Here is a 17704-nt window from a genome sequence, read left to right on the forward strand (position 1 = left end):
TTTGCTAAATGACCATTATATTTTGGTGAATTATATGTATTTAATAGGAATGTCATAAAATATCAATATATTTATTATTGATCAGCACTATATTTTATCGAGGCATTTATGAGGCATCGATATATTAACATCAACCGACATTTAAATTAGAAGACTAATTTGTGTGCTTTCAATTCACAGCCAGTTACCTTCCATTCAATGCAGTCTGATGTAAAAGCTTTGGGAGATCACAACATTTACTGAAAGCGGTAGCGGCAAGACACAGATATCACACAACATTACAAGCTGATGGCAGTCCAAAGTTACAAAGGTTTTTTAACTTCTTGAAGAATTAACGAAGTGACGTTGATGAGTTTGCAGGTTAGTGTATGAAACTGGTTTAACTGTGCAAACGGAACGATTACAAATGGCAATTTCCCTGAATGTAGCTTTGAATAGGTCTTTCATTCAAGCTGTCAAACCACAAAAAGACATACAGTTGAAGTCATTAAAACTCATTTTTTAACCACTCCACAGATTTCAAATTAGCAAACTATAGTTTTGGCAAGTCGTTTAGGAAATATACTTTGTGCATGACATGAGTAATTTTTCAACAAGTGTTTACAGACAGACTGTTTCACTTTTAATTGACTATAACACAATTCCAGTGGGTCAGAAGTTTACATACTCTAAGTTAACTGTGCCTTTAAGCAGCTTGGAAAATTCCAGAAAATAATGTCAAGCCTTTAGGCAATTAGCCAGTTAGCTTCTGATAGGCTAATTGGAGTCAATTGGAGATGTACCTGTGGATGTATTTTAAGGCCTACCTTCAAACTCAGTGCCTCTTTGCTTGACATCATGGGGAAATCAAAAGAAATCAGCCAAGACCTTAGAAAAAAAATTGCGGACCTCCACAAGTCTTGTTCATCCTTGGGAGCAATTTCTAAAGGACAGAAGGTACCATGTTCATCTGTACAAACAATAGTACACAAGAATAAACACCATGGGATCACGCAGCCATCATACCGCTCAGTAAGGAGACACATTCTGTCTCCTAGAGATGAACGTAGTTTGGTGCGAAAAGTGCAAATCAATCCCAGAACAACAGCAAAGGACCTTGTGAAGATGCTGGAGAAAACAAGTAGACAAGTAACTATATCCACAGTAAAACAAGTCCTATATTGACATAACCTAAAAGGCTGCTCAGCGAGGAAGAAGCCACTGCTCCAAAACCGCCATAAAAAAGCCAGACTACAGTTTGCAAGTGCACATGGGGACAAAGACAAAGATCTTACTTTTTGGAGAAATGTCCTCTGGTCTGATGAAACAAAAATGTAACTGTTCGGCCATAATGACCAACATTATGTTTGGAGGAAAAAGGGTGAGGCTGGCAAGCCAAAGAACACCATCCCAACCGTGACGCATGGGGGTGGCAGCATCATGTTGTGGAAGTGCTTTGCTGCATGAGGGACTGGTGCACTTCACAAAATAGATGGCATCAAGAGGAAAGAAAATTATGTGGATATAATGAAGCAACATCTCAAGACATCAGCCAGGAAGTTAAAGCTCGGTCACAAATGGGTTTTCCAAATGGACAATGGCCCCAAGCATACCTCCAAAGTTATGGCAAAATGGCTTAAGGACAACAAAGTCAAGGTATTGGAGTGACCATCACAAAGACCTCAATCCGATAGAAAATTTGTGGGCAGAGCTGAAAAGACATGTGCGAGCCAGGAGGTCTACAAATCTGACTCCCTTACACCAGTTCTGTCTGGAGGAATGGGCCAAAATTCCAGCAACTTATTGTGAGAAGCTTGTGGAAGGCTACCCAAAATGTTTGACCCAAGTTAAACAATTTAAAGGCAATGCTACCAAATACTAACAAAGTGTATGTAAACCTCTGGGAATGTGATGAAAGAAATAAAAGCTGAAATAAATCATTCTCTCTACTATTATTCTGACATTTCACATTCTTAAAATAAAGCAGTGATCCTAACTGACCTAAGACAGGGAATGTTTTCTACGATTAAATGTCGGGAGTTGTGAAAAACTGAGTTTAAATGTATTTGGCTAAGGTGTATGTAAACTTCTGACTTCAACTGTACTTGTAACTGAAAATACATTTTCACTTTTATACAATATATATTATCCAGTAATGAATGGAGTAAATAATCTATGTCCTTTGATAATGATTTGAGTCGAATTTTATGGAAAACTATGCGAGCTGATCTCTGTTGCACTGCAGAATTTTTAACAGCCTCCGGAGACAGCGAGACAAAATCTATTGTGCAACAAGCAGCCCTATTTATATCTGAAAAAAATCCTGATATGTATCGATAATCATCAAGAAAATGTTACGATTATCTATATGTGAAAAAGGCATCAATCCCAAGCCTAGTATTTAATAAAATTGCCGTGCAATTTTTAATGTTAAATAAATAAATGTTGCTTTAGATTCATTTATAAAACTGATAGTTCCAGTCCTGAATGCCAATTAGCTGTGCTGTATTCATGATTAAAATAAAGCACAGCTAAAACTAATATATATATATATATATATATATATATATATATATATATATATATATGTATATATATATATATTTTTTTATTGGTGTCCTTTATATTTTTATTGTGTGTTAACCGTTTTATAAAAGCAAAAGGGCCCTAACAAATGCCTTCAGCAATGACTATATTCACAATTTAGCACGGCCTCTCAGACCTCATTGCTTACATGAATTCTGACCTCACTGTTCACACAAGTACCATTGCAAAAAGTCAGATATGGATCCGATTTAGTTCCACGTACGAAAGTGATCCAGAATGTAACAGAAAATGTCACATTCAATGTGATTTTTGCTTTTCACACTGTGGCAAATAAATGGGGTCAGATTCAGCATAGCCATAAAGAAACTTGGATGATTTGGAAAATCCTTTTTCCTGTGGTCTGAACACACCTCCCCAAGATGGGAGTCTCCCAGTGGACCCTTGGTTTCAGGATTGGCGATGATGATTCGAACTCCGGGTAAAATCTGGTAGAGGGTGAAATTCAGATGCATCAGTTTACTCATGCAGTCAGATGGACCAAAAGCAACTGAAATAGCTGTAAAGAGAAGGGTACCTTTCCGGACTCCATGAGGGGGAGGCTATGTGGAGACCCTCGTTCAACCAGCCGCACTCTGAGGAAGAACAAGCAGACTGTTGTTTATCCTTTAATTATGAGCTCATAAACATAATCATAAAAATGAATAATGTGATTATGTTGAACAGATATCCTGATACTTCTGAATAAATAAAATTATATTACAGAGTGAGCCAGAACAAAAGAGTGCTGCTGTCTGGATATGTTTCCGGAAAATAAAAGCAAACGTTGTGCCTTGGTGGCGGGCCACAGTAAATCTGCTTGTGATGGCAGTCAAATTTTATGACACTGGCATTTTCCAACAGAATTTAGTGTTACTCCAGTATAGACAACAGAGAAAAGCGTCAGACACGTAAACCCATATATATATAACAACACAGACATATACAGTACATGAACAAAAACGTTAGCATCCCCTTGTGTCCCTTTCAAAATTTATAGACAGCCTTGGCAATGGACAAATGTTTTCAAATATTTTTGAGTGACTTTTCTGTAAATATAACCTACATTTAGTTTCAGCATTTTTGTCTCAGTTGGTCTTAACTAATTATGTCTTACATTTTATTGGCCGTTGATCACCGTTTTAATTAACATTCATTGTTGTTTTGCAAATTTCTCCACTTTGATGCCTGAATAAAGATTATTGCTTATCCTCTTACCTGTCGTGCCGGAGAGCTCTCATGTCTACGTACACAGTAGTCGGGTCTGGACCTGATGTCCCCTGAAAGGCATACCACACAACAGTTAACCAGAATATACACATTAACATAGTTGTTTACAGAGAACTAGCTATGAGTGATTTCTCTAGGGGGAGGTAGGACTGATCAGTTTCCTCTGAGAGGACCCACTTCAGCTGTTAACTAGTTAGTAGTAGTACAGCCTACAGAACACAGACATCTGAAAACGATGAAAAAGACGATGAGTTTGAGGAAAAGGGGAGAACCAAGCAGCAAACTGCAGCAGAAACGGCCCAAAATTTAAACAATCGCCCTGAAAGTCACACAGTTATAAATGATGCCAAAGGAGTTTTAGACAGCAGAGTGAAAAATAGGACTTGTTTATGAAGCTGGAATGATAAATGTGTGGGTGTTTGTGAGGAAGACAAAAAGAGGGCTATGAACACAGGCTGACAGACTCTCCAGAGTAGCGATGTGCAAAACTATCAATTTTCATAATCGACTAGTCGGTTGGTTGTTTGAACGACTAGTCAACTAGTTAATGTTAAGGCTAATAATGTATAATTATGCTCTGTATGTTCATGTGACCCCTGATCTGACACGTTTCAGAGAGATATATGAACGCTAAGTGCAGCACTTCAACATGTTGACTAAAGGATATTCAACACATAAATAGGCTAAATAACTATAACATCATATTGCACAAAGCTATCAAATTAAGAAAAGAAATAAGAAAGTCTCCAATACAGAGCAGCACGAAACCGCTTATGTGCATCCTGAATGCAGAATGATGTGCCTTAATGTACTGTAACTGGAATGCTTCTGCACATTCAAAAACGCAAAACTGTAAGATAATATTGCGGGTACATATCTAGTTCAGGACAACAAGCAGTTTAAACCTTTTTTACAGCAACTTTTTATCTAAGCAATGTCAGACAGAATCAGCAAAAGACTTTAATCTCTCCACAGCACCTCACAAATTTGGTGCTTTGATGGCTGTAACAACAGCTTATAAAAAGACTAAATCTAAAGCATTAAAGAGATGAAACTTCTTGCAGAGGATTTTACTGTGGTGACTGTTTAATCTTAGTAATCGACCCCACTAAACAACTAGTCAGTTGTTAAGCACATCCCTACTCCAGAGTTCAGAATATTTCCATGCCATGAAAATCCCTAGTATTGCAGATCTTTTGCCACCCTTTTTGACTACTGGCATAAAGTATGGTCCACCCCGAAGCTTAATCTGGCCAAGAATCGCCCACCAATAGTGCCTTTGCGTCTAAAAAAGCTAGATGGATTACAATGAATAGAACAGAATGCAGGTGTCTCAAGATGCGTTTATTAAAGTTGAAGTTCTTTTAACTTGACATGGCATCTAGTGGTCAAAGATGTCCATCTAGCACGTTTACATAGGAAAACAATAATAAAAAAAAAAAAAAGCACAGACGGACGCAAAAAGAAGTTTTATGTATCGACCCTTAGACAGGTAAAATCATCTGGCCAACATGAAATCAATCACAGTTCGTTTTTATTTAAATGCGCTGTAAAAGTTTTTAGCCTTTCTGGGTCTTCCATGAGACTGTGGTGTTGAATTAGACACGCCCCCTCTTTCCAAAACCATGCCTTTCAAAGATGGTGTTGTACCGTTGAGACCATCACCAAAGAAAAGAGCAGCAGTGCGTCTTCTCAGGGTTGTCAAACACAACAGTAGCAAACTAGCGCCCTTAACTGACAACTGTTATGACTGTTAAACCTGAATAATCCACTTCCACTACTACACTATGAGAACGTGCAAAATTATTGACAGGCAGAAAGCACACAATTTTGTTTACGTATCTCATCCACACTAGAACAGCATTTTCCTCCCCGAAATGGAGCATTTCGAAAGTGCTCTCAATTACTGCATACTTTGGAAAACTATGACATTAGAAAACTGAAAACTGAGTTTTCAAATTAAAACGGATTAGTGTGGGAGTGGCAAGATTTGAAACCCTGACTCATGGAAGTTGTGCAGCTGTCAGGCAATCTGACTGAACACAAACAACTGCTGTCTGAGTGAAAACTACAATGACTATGCATCATCTTTATGGTAAAAATGAATGCCATTATTTTCCATGACTGATCATTATTGAATTTGCAGTGACTGTTGATTTGAAATGACTGCCATTATGAAACACTGATAAGGCCCTGCTCCGTCTGAATGAGAAAATATAAAAACTCAATCATGTTCATGAGAAAGAACAAGGTACTGGAGCATGCAACAAAACGAACTTCAAATGAAAGGATCCCCAAGGGCAAGCTGAGGTCTCCCTAAGTTGGCCCTTCTGACGAGACTTGGTTCTTAGAGGCACATTTCAGATTAGTGACTCATACAGTGCTGGGGACTGTGATATTTCATGTGTAGGCCCTCATGTTCCCAACAAAGCCCTCTGTGTTTGTGATGTCTCTGCAAAACAATGTGGCGGACTAGGGAGGGGAACCATGATGCCACTTAATGGCCATGATTACAAAGCTCTATTCAACAGGAATGCAACAATAACATCAAAATCTTGACCCTGGTGTAAGTCCAGGTGAGCAGCAATCTCACTCCAAAGGGGGTTGGATCTTCAAGCTATGTGGTAAGATCACAATAAGGGCATCTTTCCTGGACTCTGTAAAAAATTAGACTGTCTGTGGCCCCCTTTACACCTGGAATTAAAGGGATAGTTTGCCAAAAAATAAAATTTTGTAATCATTTACAGTACTTACCCTCAGGTTGTTCTAGACCCATATGACTTTCTTTCTTACGTGGAACACAAAAGGAGATGTTCACCATAAATGCAATGGCAGGTGTAAAGGGGGCATATATTAAAAAAACTTGCTTCATTTGAGTCCAAGAAACTAGCCTTTAAGGTCAGATAAGCTATTAGTCTATTAGTCTAAAAAAATTAGTCTCGTTGATTCGGATGGGCACTTTTTATAATCACACCGACAAATCAAGTCATTCACGGTCATTCGCTTAAACTACATAAGCAAAAGCCACACATCGCAAGAATCAAGAGCTCAGACACCCAGAGGCTAGCAGCTGAAGGGGTAAAGCTACAATTGGACCCATTCAACACCCAGAGCCAGATTGCGGTGAGCGTATGGTCTTCCCTACCTGATCTGCAAGCTTCCCGAGCCTGTGGGGCTACAACAGCCAGAGAGCAGATGAGAGACAGGGCAGTGAGGAAAGAGGGGTCAGGGATAAAGAGTTGTGGGTATGACAAAGGAAAAGAGGAAACATAAAATACAAAGGTTGGAAATGCAAACCATGGGGGGTAAAAAACAAAACAAAAAAACAATAACATGCAGACTGTCAAACTAATAATACCAGACTGGAAATTTTTGGTAATACATTTGAGAATTCTGGTTTCTTTTAATTAGGGCTGTCAATCGATTACATTTTTGATCAAATTACTTACATAATATGGTGATTAATTGATCAAAATATTGCAATTAATCACATATATTAACTCTCAAATAATTATAATTAAATATATAATAGTCAAAATAATTATAATAGATAAAATTAATAAGATAATTAAAGGTGCGCTCAGTGAGTTTTTGATAATTAAAAAAGATTTTAAAATTTTTAGAAATATGTTTAAACGTTTTTTTTAAATTGTGATTAATTGCATAATTTGTTGTAGTTAATCACGATTAATCGCAGATTTTGAAACTGTTGAAATTTTAAATTATATACACTTCTTTTCCTGTCAAAATGCATTTATTTCTATCTTACAAAAGAGAAAACAATATGTAACAATATAATGCTTTGTTAACATTTTCCAAACAAAGCCCTCCACAGTATAAAGACAGAAATGCACTAAAATAGCACCAATTCAAGTAACATTAAAGAGCACCTATTTTGGTTTTTCAAATATTACCTTTCATGTAGTGTGTTATATACAGTAGCTGTTTGTGAATGTAAAAAATCTGCAAAGTTTCAAAAATCAAAATGCATGAAATATGGAGTTATTGACACCCAAAAAAAAGTATACCGAACACTTGAAATGAGTCGTTAGTAATTCCAGACTTACTTCCTGTAATAACCTACGTAATTTGGTAACAAAAAACCTGCCTCTGGTCTGTTTACATGTACAGCCAGTGCACGCTGTTAGCCTGTTAGCTGTTAGCCTCTGCTAACCGGCTAACTCACGTTATTGTCAAACTACATATAAACTTACCACTGAGAAATGTCCTGTTCTCGTCACGATGGTGGTTCGGGTTTATCTTCCGATGCATCATTGTCAGACTCGTGCTCAAATTGGTAAGGTAAAACAGACATTTTTTCAGACGGAGCTGAAACTCGGATATGGTAGTGGGCGTTTCCTATCCGACATGCGCTGCAAGCAGTAGACCAATCACTACAGATTGGGACATCTTACAATCAGAGCAGAGTAGGCTCTCTGAAAGGAGAAGTTTAGAATGAATCCTTTAGAACGGATCATTGAACGAGTCGTTTTTGACACTGGGAAAAAAAAGGTAATGCTGCAATTTAAATTATGAGCAAATTAAAGTGTTTTTTGACCTTGGATGCATGTAAATCTATTGTATGAGACCATTAAGACAAAATTAGGCATGTTTAAAAACCATAATAGGTGCACTTTAAACATTTCCCAATGTCTAATTGGGAGTTTGACTAATTGAATAGGTTGCATTTTCATGGGCATTAAATCTCTTAAACTCTCATCCTCCACAATATTAATCTGCCAGTAGACTGTGGCTATCCACTTTCCTACATCATGAATCATGAAGCCGCGTTCATGATTCGCATCAGGGCATCATCGCCAGTGTCAAGCACAGCTTTGAACTCGCAGACAAAAACATCTCATTCTGCGTTTTGGTGATAGTTAAGACTTGCCGTGCTTCTGTGGTAATTAAAATGTGCTTCACATAGACTAAAAAATACTTGATTTCTATCACAAGTCCCGTCTAGGGTTGTTTTGTACATCAAACAGCATTAAGAAATTCTTTCTCCATCATTTTATCCCTGACACGGAAGCAGAATGTTGTGTGTGATCAAAATTACGTGTCAGTGTAATGACTCTGGGCAGGTCATTACCCAGGAAGGTTCCGCCCTTCCAACAAGTGTTTATGCCGGTTTATACTGTATTAACGGTAAATGCGTTAATCGCAATGAAGAAAAATTAAAGTGATAAACTTTTTTAATTAATCGGATGCATTAACGCATTAATTCGGACAGCACTACTTTAAAATTATGTACTGTACACTCACTTTAGATGAAGACTCCAGTCATGCCAGTAGCTCAATAAAAGCTGTTTAATTTTTAAATTGAGCGGGTCACCCCTTCATGTTGACAACACATGACAACCTGTGTCAGTAATTGACTGACTTACTACCACTAATAATGACAACAATAATAATGTTTACTTTTTACAGTATATCGCTTCCAGCCATTGCTCAAACATAAAAGTACATGTAAACAAATCTATCAAACCAAACAATATAACAACAAACACAATATACTGTACATGCTAAAGACAACAATGGAGCCCAATTCAACAGTATAGTCAGAGTGTGATCCACTAGACAGTCCAAACAGAATGAGTGCAAGTGGAAAGATAAATTGCCCTGATGAAAAAAGGTCCCTGCTGGAGTGATGAAACAAACAGTTTTGACTGAAGCTCCGGCTTAGATCACGGATGAACATCGTGACATCATTCGCCAAGCGAGAACACATGACGGCCTCAGCCACCAGACAGCTCGCGAGTCGTGGTAGTCCTGTCACAGTCCAGTGTGCTCCAATCCACAAAAATTAGTTTGGATTGAATCCAAGAATGTCCATTATACGGATGTGTGTAGTATGAGACGGAGAAAAACACAGACTAAAAGTAACATAAAGAGGAACATAAATTGGTGTGAAGCGGCAGCACTTACTAAACAAACTTTTTGCATCCATGATGATAGGTGTCAGTACTAAGTCCAAAACCACTGGTACTATTGGGATTAGTAAGAGCCAGCTAAAAACTTTCTGAGTGCACCTTTAAGATAATTTGTTGGTAGGAATAAAACAATAATTTGTTGGTAGGTTTATTTTTTTAAGCCGTTTTATATATATATATATATATATATATATATATATATATATATATACACACACACACAGTTGTGCTCAAATGTTTGTATACCCTTGAAGAATTGGTAATATATGTTCCATTTAAAAAAAAACAAAAAAACATGATTGAGCAGGCAAAACACATTTCTTTTATTTCTTATGGGATTCAACTGTAGGTTATAACAGAATGGCACAATCATAAAACAAAACATGGCAACAAAGAAAAAAATTAAATGACCCCTGTTCAAAAGTCTGCATACCCTTAGTTCTTAATACTGTGTATTGACCCCTATAGCATCAATGACAGCGTGCAGTCTTTTGTAATAGTTGTCTATGAGGCCCCAAATTTTTGAAGGTGGTATAGCTGCCCATTCATCTTGGCAAAATGCCTCCAGGTCATGCAAAGTCTTTGGTCGTCTTGGATGAACCGCACATTTGAGATCTCCCCAGAGTGGCTCGATGATATTACGGTCAGGAGACTGTGATGGCCACTCCAGAACCTTCACCTTTTTCTGCTGTAACCACTGGAGGGTCAACTTGGCCTTGTGCTTAGGGTCATTGTCATGCTGGAAAGTCGAAGAGTGTCCCATGCGCAGCTTTAGTGCAGAAGAATACATATTGTCTGCCAGTATTTTCTGATAACATGCTGCATTCATCTTGCCATCAATTTTCACAAGATTCCCCGTGCCTTTAGAGCTCACACACCCCCAAAACATCAGTGAGCCACCACCATGCTTCACAGTGAGGATGGTATTCTTTTCACTATAGGCCTTGTTGACCCCTCTCCAAACATAGCGCTTATGGTTGTGACCGTAAAGCTCTATTTTGGTCACGTCACTCCAAATTACAGTGTGCCAGAAGCTGTGAGGTGTGTCAAGGTGTTGTCGGGCATATTGTAACCAGGCTTTTGTGTGGCATTGGTGCAGTAAAGGCTTCTTTCTGGCAACTCGACAATGCAGCTCATTTTTGTTCAAGTATCGTCGTATTGTGCTCCTGGAAACAACCAGACCGTCTTTTTCCAGAGCAGCCTGTATTTCTCCTGAGGTTACCTGTGGGTTTTTCTTTGTATCCTGAACAATTCTTCTGGCAGTTGTGGCTGAAATCTTGAAATTTCTTGGTCTACCTGACCTTGGCTTGGTATCAAGAGATCCCCGAATTTTCCACTTCTTAGTAAGTGATTGAACAGTACTGACTGGCATTTTCAAGGCTTTGGATATATTTTTATATACTTTTCCATCTTTATAAAGTTCCATTACCTTGGTACGCAGGTCTTTTGACAGTACTTTTCTGCTCCCCATGGCTCAGTATCTAGCCTGCTCAGTGCATCCACGTGAGAGCTAACAAACTCATTGACTATTTATACACAGACACTAATTGCAATTTAAAAAGCCACAGGCGTGGGAAATTAACCTTTAATTGCCATTTAAACCTGTGTGTGTCACCTTGTGTGTCTGTAACAAGGCCAAACATTCAAGGGTATGTACATTTTTGATCAGGGCCATTTGGGTGATTTCTGTTATCATTATGATTTAAAAAGGAGCCAAACAACTATGTGATAATAAATGGCTTAATATGATCTCTATCCTTAAATAAAAGACACTTTTTTTTGCATGATCAGTTATATTTTCAAAATCAATGCCAAAATTTCACAATTTCTGCCAGGGTATGCAAACTTTTGAGCACAACTGTATATATAATTAATCGCACTGAATTAAAACACTAAATTGACAACCTTACTTCTGATACCTTCTTAGGATGTGTGACTGCGTACAGTCAAAAACACAAAGCTTTTGACAGAGTAAGTCTCTATTCTCCACTCTCATCCCACAACCCAGAGGTTATTCAGAGAATCTTATGATATAATAGTCATTAGGCAGCACTCCATATTATTAATTACTTTAGTATGTAACTATAGAAACATCTCTAATATGACTAAGCACTGCGGTGCTTTTTAACCTGATGTTTCATGAAAGCATTTGAACGGACATTTTACTGCAGTTCAATATTCTGACACGGTGTTCAGGAACCCAAAATGAAGCAGAGGGCACTTGTATCACCCTGAAGGGGGTTATTTTACAATAATGACTGGTTGACTGTACATTACCCTGCTACGGATCCTCACCAAATAAATAAATAAATGGACTTGAAATGTTGATTTGATTTAACATTATTATGTTATGTGAGAATAAAGACACCACAGAGTGAAACGAGACATGAAACTAGCTATGTCAGAAATTGATTGCCTGAGACAATAGTCCATTTTACAGTTTTTACATACAGTATGCTACAGATATTTATACAGTAATACTAATACTTTAATGGTGACCTGATTTTACCTCAACTAATCACCTCAGGATATCCTATAATGCTCTAGAAAGCTACTCTCCCTTACAACACAAACTACAGGGACAGTGAAATCTTCTCCGCAAACTTTGAATACTAATCTCGGCTGTAAACCTGTTAACCTGTAAAATAACGCTGGGATTGGGATTACAGCCCAATCTCAGCCTCACGTCCAGTCTGTGGAAGATTAAGAATGCATGATTTCCATGGCCATACACACAGCACAGGCTAACTAACTAACTAACCTGCAGGCAGATGGCCAGGTTGACTCTACATCCAAAGGAAGTGCTGACAGCTCGAGGGTGCAAACCCAGGTCTTTAAAGAGCTTGGAGAAAGACTGGGTGAGTGCTATCCTGGGCCTCTCCTCAGCAACCACCACACAAGTCCTTACACGGGACAGGTCAAGTCCACGGGCCTAAAGGATTGAGAAAATAAAAGAGATAGAAAAGTAGGGTGATGGAGAGAGGAACACTGTCAACCAAAAAGAATATGGAGCAGCAGTTCTGTCCTATAAATTTTGTCCAGTGAAGCTAACCCAAGCTAAATGTTATACTTTGCTTATTCTATCTTCATGGTCATGATATCATAACCATGAGCACATTAACATATAACTGGCCACATTTTTTAACAATATTTTTTAGTTGTCCAACATACTTAGGACAAAAGTTAGTAGACAATGTAGTTACAAGGAACACAAAATAAAAACTAAAATGAAATACAATAAATTAATTAAAAAAATCAAAAAGGTTACAAAATATAAAAAAGAAATCAATACAAATTAAAAGAAAAATGTGTTATAGCTCTATACAGACGTATAATATTACCTTTACACATTATCTTCACGTATAAAAGCCTATTCAGTATTCAGCTATGTGAAGAGGATAGCTAATTATAACACAGGTGATTAACATATAAAAGTCTTAATGGTACAGTTGCAAAAACAGCCTGTTGAATTCTAAGGATCAGAGACAGGTGAGAAAATTGTGAATTTTCTGGTTCAGTAAGGTTAAATATTACAAGGACTAACATTACAAGTGGACCAAAAAATGTCTTTCATTGGGACATATTATTCCTCCTCATTGAACGTCATGATGATAATAAACTGTACTCTGCTTCACATTGCAGTTAGTAACAATGGCAATCTCAACGACTAATTCATGAATAAAACACTATTTTAAAAGACAGGCTCGCCAGGAGGCACGGGCGGCCTTTCCTTTACTAACTCAGCCCAGACGTTAATTACACGCAGTCACACCTCCTGAACACAGCACAAACACACACACACACACACACACACACACTAGACCACCAACAATCACATTACATCACTTGCTGTTTACTTTTAAATACCACAATATTCAAAATTAAATCTAATGAAAAATGTCTTAGAACTCAAAGCTGTTTGAAGAAATAAAGAAATCTTTCTTAATACCCATTAATTTATTTTTTGCTTTGTTTATCTGCACCATTGCACTATTTTATTTTATATTTAATATTCTATATAAAATAGCGTTTATACTAATATATCTTTATAGTTTTTATTTTATTAGTTTTATCTAATTAATTTTTTATATTTTATTGTAGTTATTTGCAACATTTTACATTGTATGCAGGTGGCCATTTGAATTGGCCATTATCCTCAATTATTTTGATCTTGTTAAATTGATTGATTCCTTTTTGTTAAATTTGTTAATTGTTACATTTAGTTTTGTCTACAATATTTTCTTTTAATCAATTTTATGATAATTTTTCTATTTTGCACTATTATTGGATTTGCTTTCTTAATAAATTTCATTAATAAATTCTTTAAAAAATAATAATAATAAATGTTAATGATTTTGTTCCATTTCTTACAGGTGGAAATACAAATGATGAATATCATTTTTTTTTTCTTTTTTTTTACAGTTGCCATAAAATAATATTAATAAAGCACACTAAATTAAAAACAGACAGAAAGAAAAACAGAAAGAAATAAGGAGAAAGAAAATCAGGGGTAGAGAACCACATAGCTCTCAATAAAAAGACTGACACTTTAGAGTCAATGTATATGTTACCTTGAGGGATTCTGTCTGCAGGCCCAATCCCTTGGTGCAAAGCTCCATGACTGAGTACGAACAGAATGTGTCTCTGACCCGAAACTGACTGACAGCCAGCAGCCACAGACCGGGGTTCACCTCAAGCTCGGATGGAGGAATCAAGATGGACTGATGCCCTGAATACACACTTCATCCAGCAGGGAGAGACAGAGGAGAACAAAGCGTTACCAACACACACAAAACACCACGAGAGCAGAGCAACTTGCCCACACTGACAAAAGAGAACAACACATCACTCAAGCAAGGCGAGACAAGAGCTGAGCACACACTTTACGCTAGAGGAGAGGACAAGCACAGCATAAACACACACACACATACACACTGGCTCACTTAACAGCATGTGAACACAGCACAAAAAGATTTTTCAAAAGCTGCAATCTATTGAGAAACTGGTTCAATACATGTGTGGAATTGTATGATTTTGAAAAAATGCATCTGTCTGCAGAGTGTCAAGGCCAGTTCACACCAATATTTATATGCAGGACCAGACAGAATATGGAGACTTTTTTGCATTTTCTGCACTGATTTTGGGGGGAAATCTATGAAAATTCTGTGCAATGGATTTAAACATGGTAAAATGTGTTAAACAGACCTGAGAATTCTAATACATTCTTATGAGAGCTGAAAGCATAATCAAATTAATCAAAATATTTAAACAAAAAAAAATGTTTTTTTAAAGAATTTTGTGAAAGTTGGGCATTCCAATTCTGGAATCTGCAGAGTAGATTCTGCCTAGACCTGCTGATGCAATTAACGCTACGTCCACACTAATCAGTTTAAGTTTGAAAACTCTGTTTTTGAAAGCCTCTTTTTTCCAGGAAATGCAGGAAAACGCTGCTTTAGTGTGGATGAGAAGGCATAAACCTAGCAAATATGCATTTTCAATCAAAACCGTATTTGTGTGGATGTGGTCTGAATGACACTAAAAAAAATATATCACCATTTTGCATGGGTGTTATTTGAGCAATAAAGCTGGCTAAATCATTCTTTTCAAAGTCGGGCTACTGTTTTTTGCAGATGAACTTCTGTTTATGCATAACACCGAATTTGGACAATAGGTGTGTATACCTTTACCTGGTCTATTAGAAGACAGTGATTGTTTTGAGCATCGTCTCTCACCTGCAGAGGCACCAGAGGACAAAGCCGAGGCCACAGTATGGATCCAGGCAGATTGCCACCTCACGAGAGGGATACAGCTCACACTGGAGCTTTATGGAGCGGCAGAAGGCACTGGTGGCTGTGTGGGACATCTGTTGGGGAACAATGCAAAGTTAAGAAAGTGAGAGATAGTGCTAGAGGGTTCATTTTACATTTTTAACAGAAAAAGTCTATCCAAACTTGGCATGTCACGATCATGCAAGTGAAGTCAAACCCGGCATAATGTGTCCAAACTAAGTTTGAATATGCCCATGGGCAAATAAGATTTGAGAGCTATGGCGGAAGGCAACATTTTTAGTGAGTTACTTAAATTAAAGGCAATGGAATACACCACACAAGTTGTATAGACTACACTAAATGTCATGTTTGTGTTGACATACAGTATTCTTAATAATGAGTTAGTTCTTTGACTCTAAAAAGCACTTTATAATACAATCTCACTTTATAAAAAAGCACTGCCATAAAAAGCATTTTTTAATTCCACTGTGGAAAACACTAGTGGCTCTAGAGCATCTCTGAAGAGCCTATGCCAACTAATAAAAGAGTGTGGTGTTGTAAAGAACTTCCAAAAGGCTGAATAGATCATTGCTCTACACAATACTTGGTGGTCTCTATGAGCATGCATGGCTCCTATAACATAATAGTGGCCGCCTGTTCAAAACCTGGTTTTCATCTCCAAACAATAAAAGAAGAAATCTCAAATTCTTTAGCGCACCTGACACCTGATCTCACAACTCACCACCCATTAACTGAGAGGATCTGATTTCTGTGCGATGTGTTTTCAAATGTTTTCTTTTCGTTTTTTTGTATTGGGGAAGAAGCGCTGGGGTTGGCTCATTTTACACAAATACGATAAAGGTTGAAAGGGTAAATACTCACCTTTACTCCTGCTAGCATTCCGGTAGTGGAGACACTGAAGTCCAAGTAAGCCAGTGTGTCTGGATTGGAGGGTTTGTAGAGCTGTGAGGGCTTCTTCTTTGGCAGATCATCTTGAAGAGATGTTAGATGTTAGATGGATGGTTGCTTACTGGCCCAAGTCAAAAAAACTAATCCAAAGTCTGTGATATTCTGGTCCCTAGATATGGCTTGGTTCCAACTTTCAATGGAAGTCTATTGGATTTTTTCACCAGTTTTATTGTCATCCAGGTGAAAATCTAAAGTTTGATTACTTAAAAAAGCAACAGCACACCTCTGCTTAACAAGTGGCATGATTTGAGGTATCATTCATATCCGTAAGATGAAAAGAGCAGGACGAGTTGCACACCCGAGTTTAATACTTAGGGTTAGGGTTTGTTCAAATCCCTAACCATAAGTGTGAGCAATAATAATAGTGATGCTTGCCTTAGCAAACCCCGCTAACTACTAAGGATCACACTATGCAACCTTAATGAGTAAAATTTCAAAACTGCCATATGACCTTTGACCCACTCACCTGTGTCCAGAACAGGGGGCCACGACCTGACGTCCACTGCTGCAGACGCCTCTTTTGACTTCAAGAGCTTGGATATCATCTGTGTGGTCATCATACAGGCTGACCGGCTCACCTGGACACAAATTCCTACATTAGCAACCAACTGATGTTGTTACACAGCATGTGACAGCACCTCAAGTCAACATTTACCTCCACAATCATTTTCACAGTTGGCAGGGTGGTGGCGATGTTCTGCGGGTGTGGAGGTCGCACTGTAATTGGTACACAGCCAGCATACAGGCATCCATAAAAGGCAGCAATCAGATCTATACCTGAGAATGTAGAACACATATACATAAGTATGTACATGAATGGGCAAACTACAGATTTTGACATGCATTTCCCTGATCCTGTTTAAAACAGAAGTAATGATGTCATACCAGGCGGGTACACCAGCGCAACATGATCACCGTCCTGCAGGTGGCCTCGTTCCATCAACATGGCTGAAATCTTCTCCGCCCGCTTATGTAGCTGAAGACACGTCAGTGAGCTCAGGACTGCACCCTACAACCACACACATACACACACGTTTGTTTGTCTATCATGGTGGGGACTTTTCCATTGACTTCTAATGTTTTTATACTGAGCTAATGATATCGTCTATCCCAGAACCCTACCACTACACCGTAAACCTAACCATCACAGACACTTTTTTGCGATAATCATAACTTTTCAATGGGTGGAATGTGGTGTTCAAGATAGTCTGCCATAACAAATGACAGTAGTTTTACTATATT

The 17704-nt window shown here is 37.9% G+C and overlaps 1 protein-coding gene across 10 annotated transcripts in view; it reads right to left on the bottom strand.

The window, feature by feature from the left end:
- The window catches only part of LOC127431602 (disco-interacting protein 2 homolog C-like), a 150708-nt gene that overhangs the window by 2385 nt on the left and 130619 nt on the right, over positions 1–17704 (bottom strand). For 5 of the 10 annotated variants that reach the window (XM_051682086.1, XM_051682081.1, XM_051682078.1 and 2 more), the window contains 11 exons: positions 17348–17471; positions 17118–17239; positions 16929–17040; positions 16376–16485; positions 15458–15588; positions 14297–14465; positions 12487–12657; positions 6938–6967; positions 3781–3842; positions 3101–3158; positions 2937–3011 (listed from right to left, as the gene is read on the bottom strand). In XM_051682086.1, coding sequence (XP_051538046.1) covers positions 2937–3011; positions 3101–3158; positions 3781–3842; positions 6938–6967; positions 12487–12657; positions 14297–14465; positions 15458–15588; positions 16376–16485; positions 16929–17040; positions 17118–17239; positions 17348–17471 — 1164 coding nt within the window. Of the gene's footprint in view, positions 1–2936; positions 3012–3100; positions 3159–3780; positions 3843–6937; positions 6968–8901; positions 9669–12486; positions 12658–14296; positions 14466–15457; positions 15589–16375; positions 16486–16928; positions 17041–17117; positions 17240–17347; positions 17472–17704 lie in introns of those variants that run through there. The other 5 variants (XM_051682087.1, XM_051682085.1, XM_051682082.1 and 2 more) reach the window with 2 other exon arrangements.

This window comes from Myxocyprinus asiaticus, chromosome 41 (assembly GCF_019703515.2).
Source record: "Myxocyprinus asiaticus isolate MX2 ecotype Aquarium Trade chromosome 41, UBuf_Myxa_2, whole genome shotgun sequence".
NCBI classification, from domain to species: Eukaryota; Metazoa; Chordata; class Actinopteri; order Cypriniformes; family Catostomidae; genus Myxocyprinus; species Myxocyprinus asiaticus.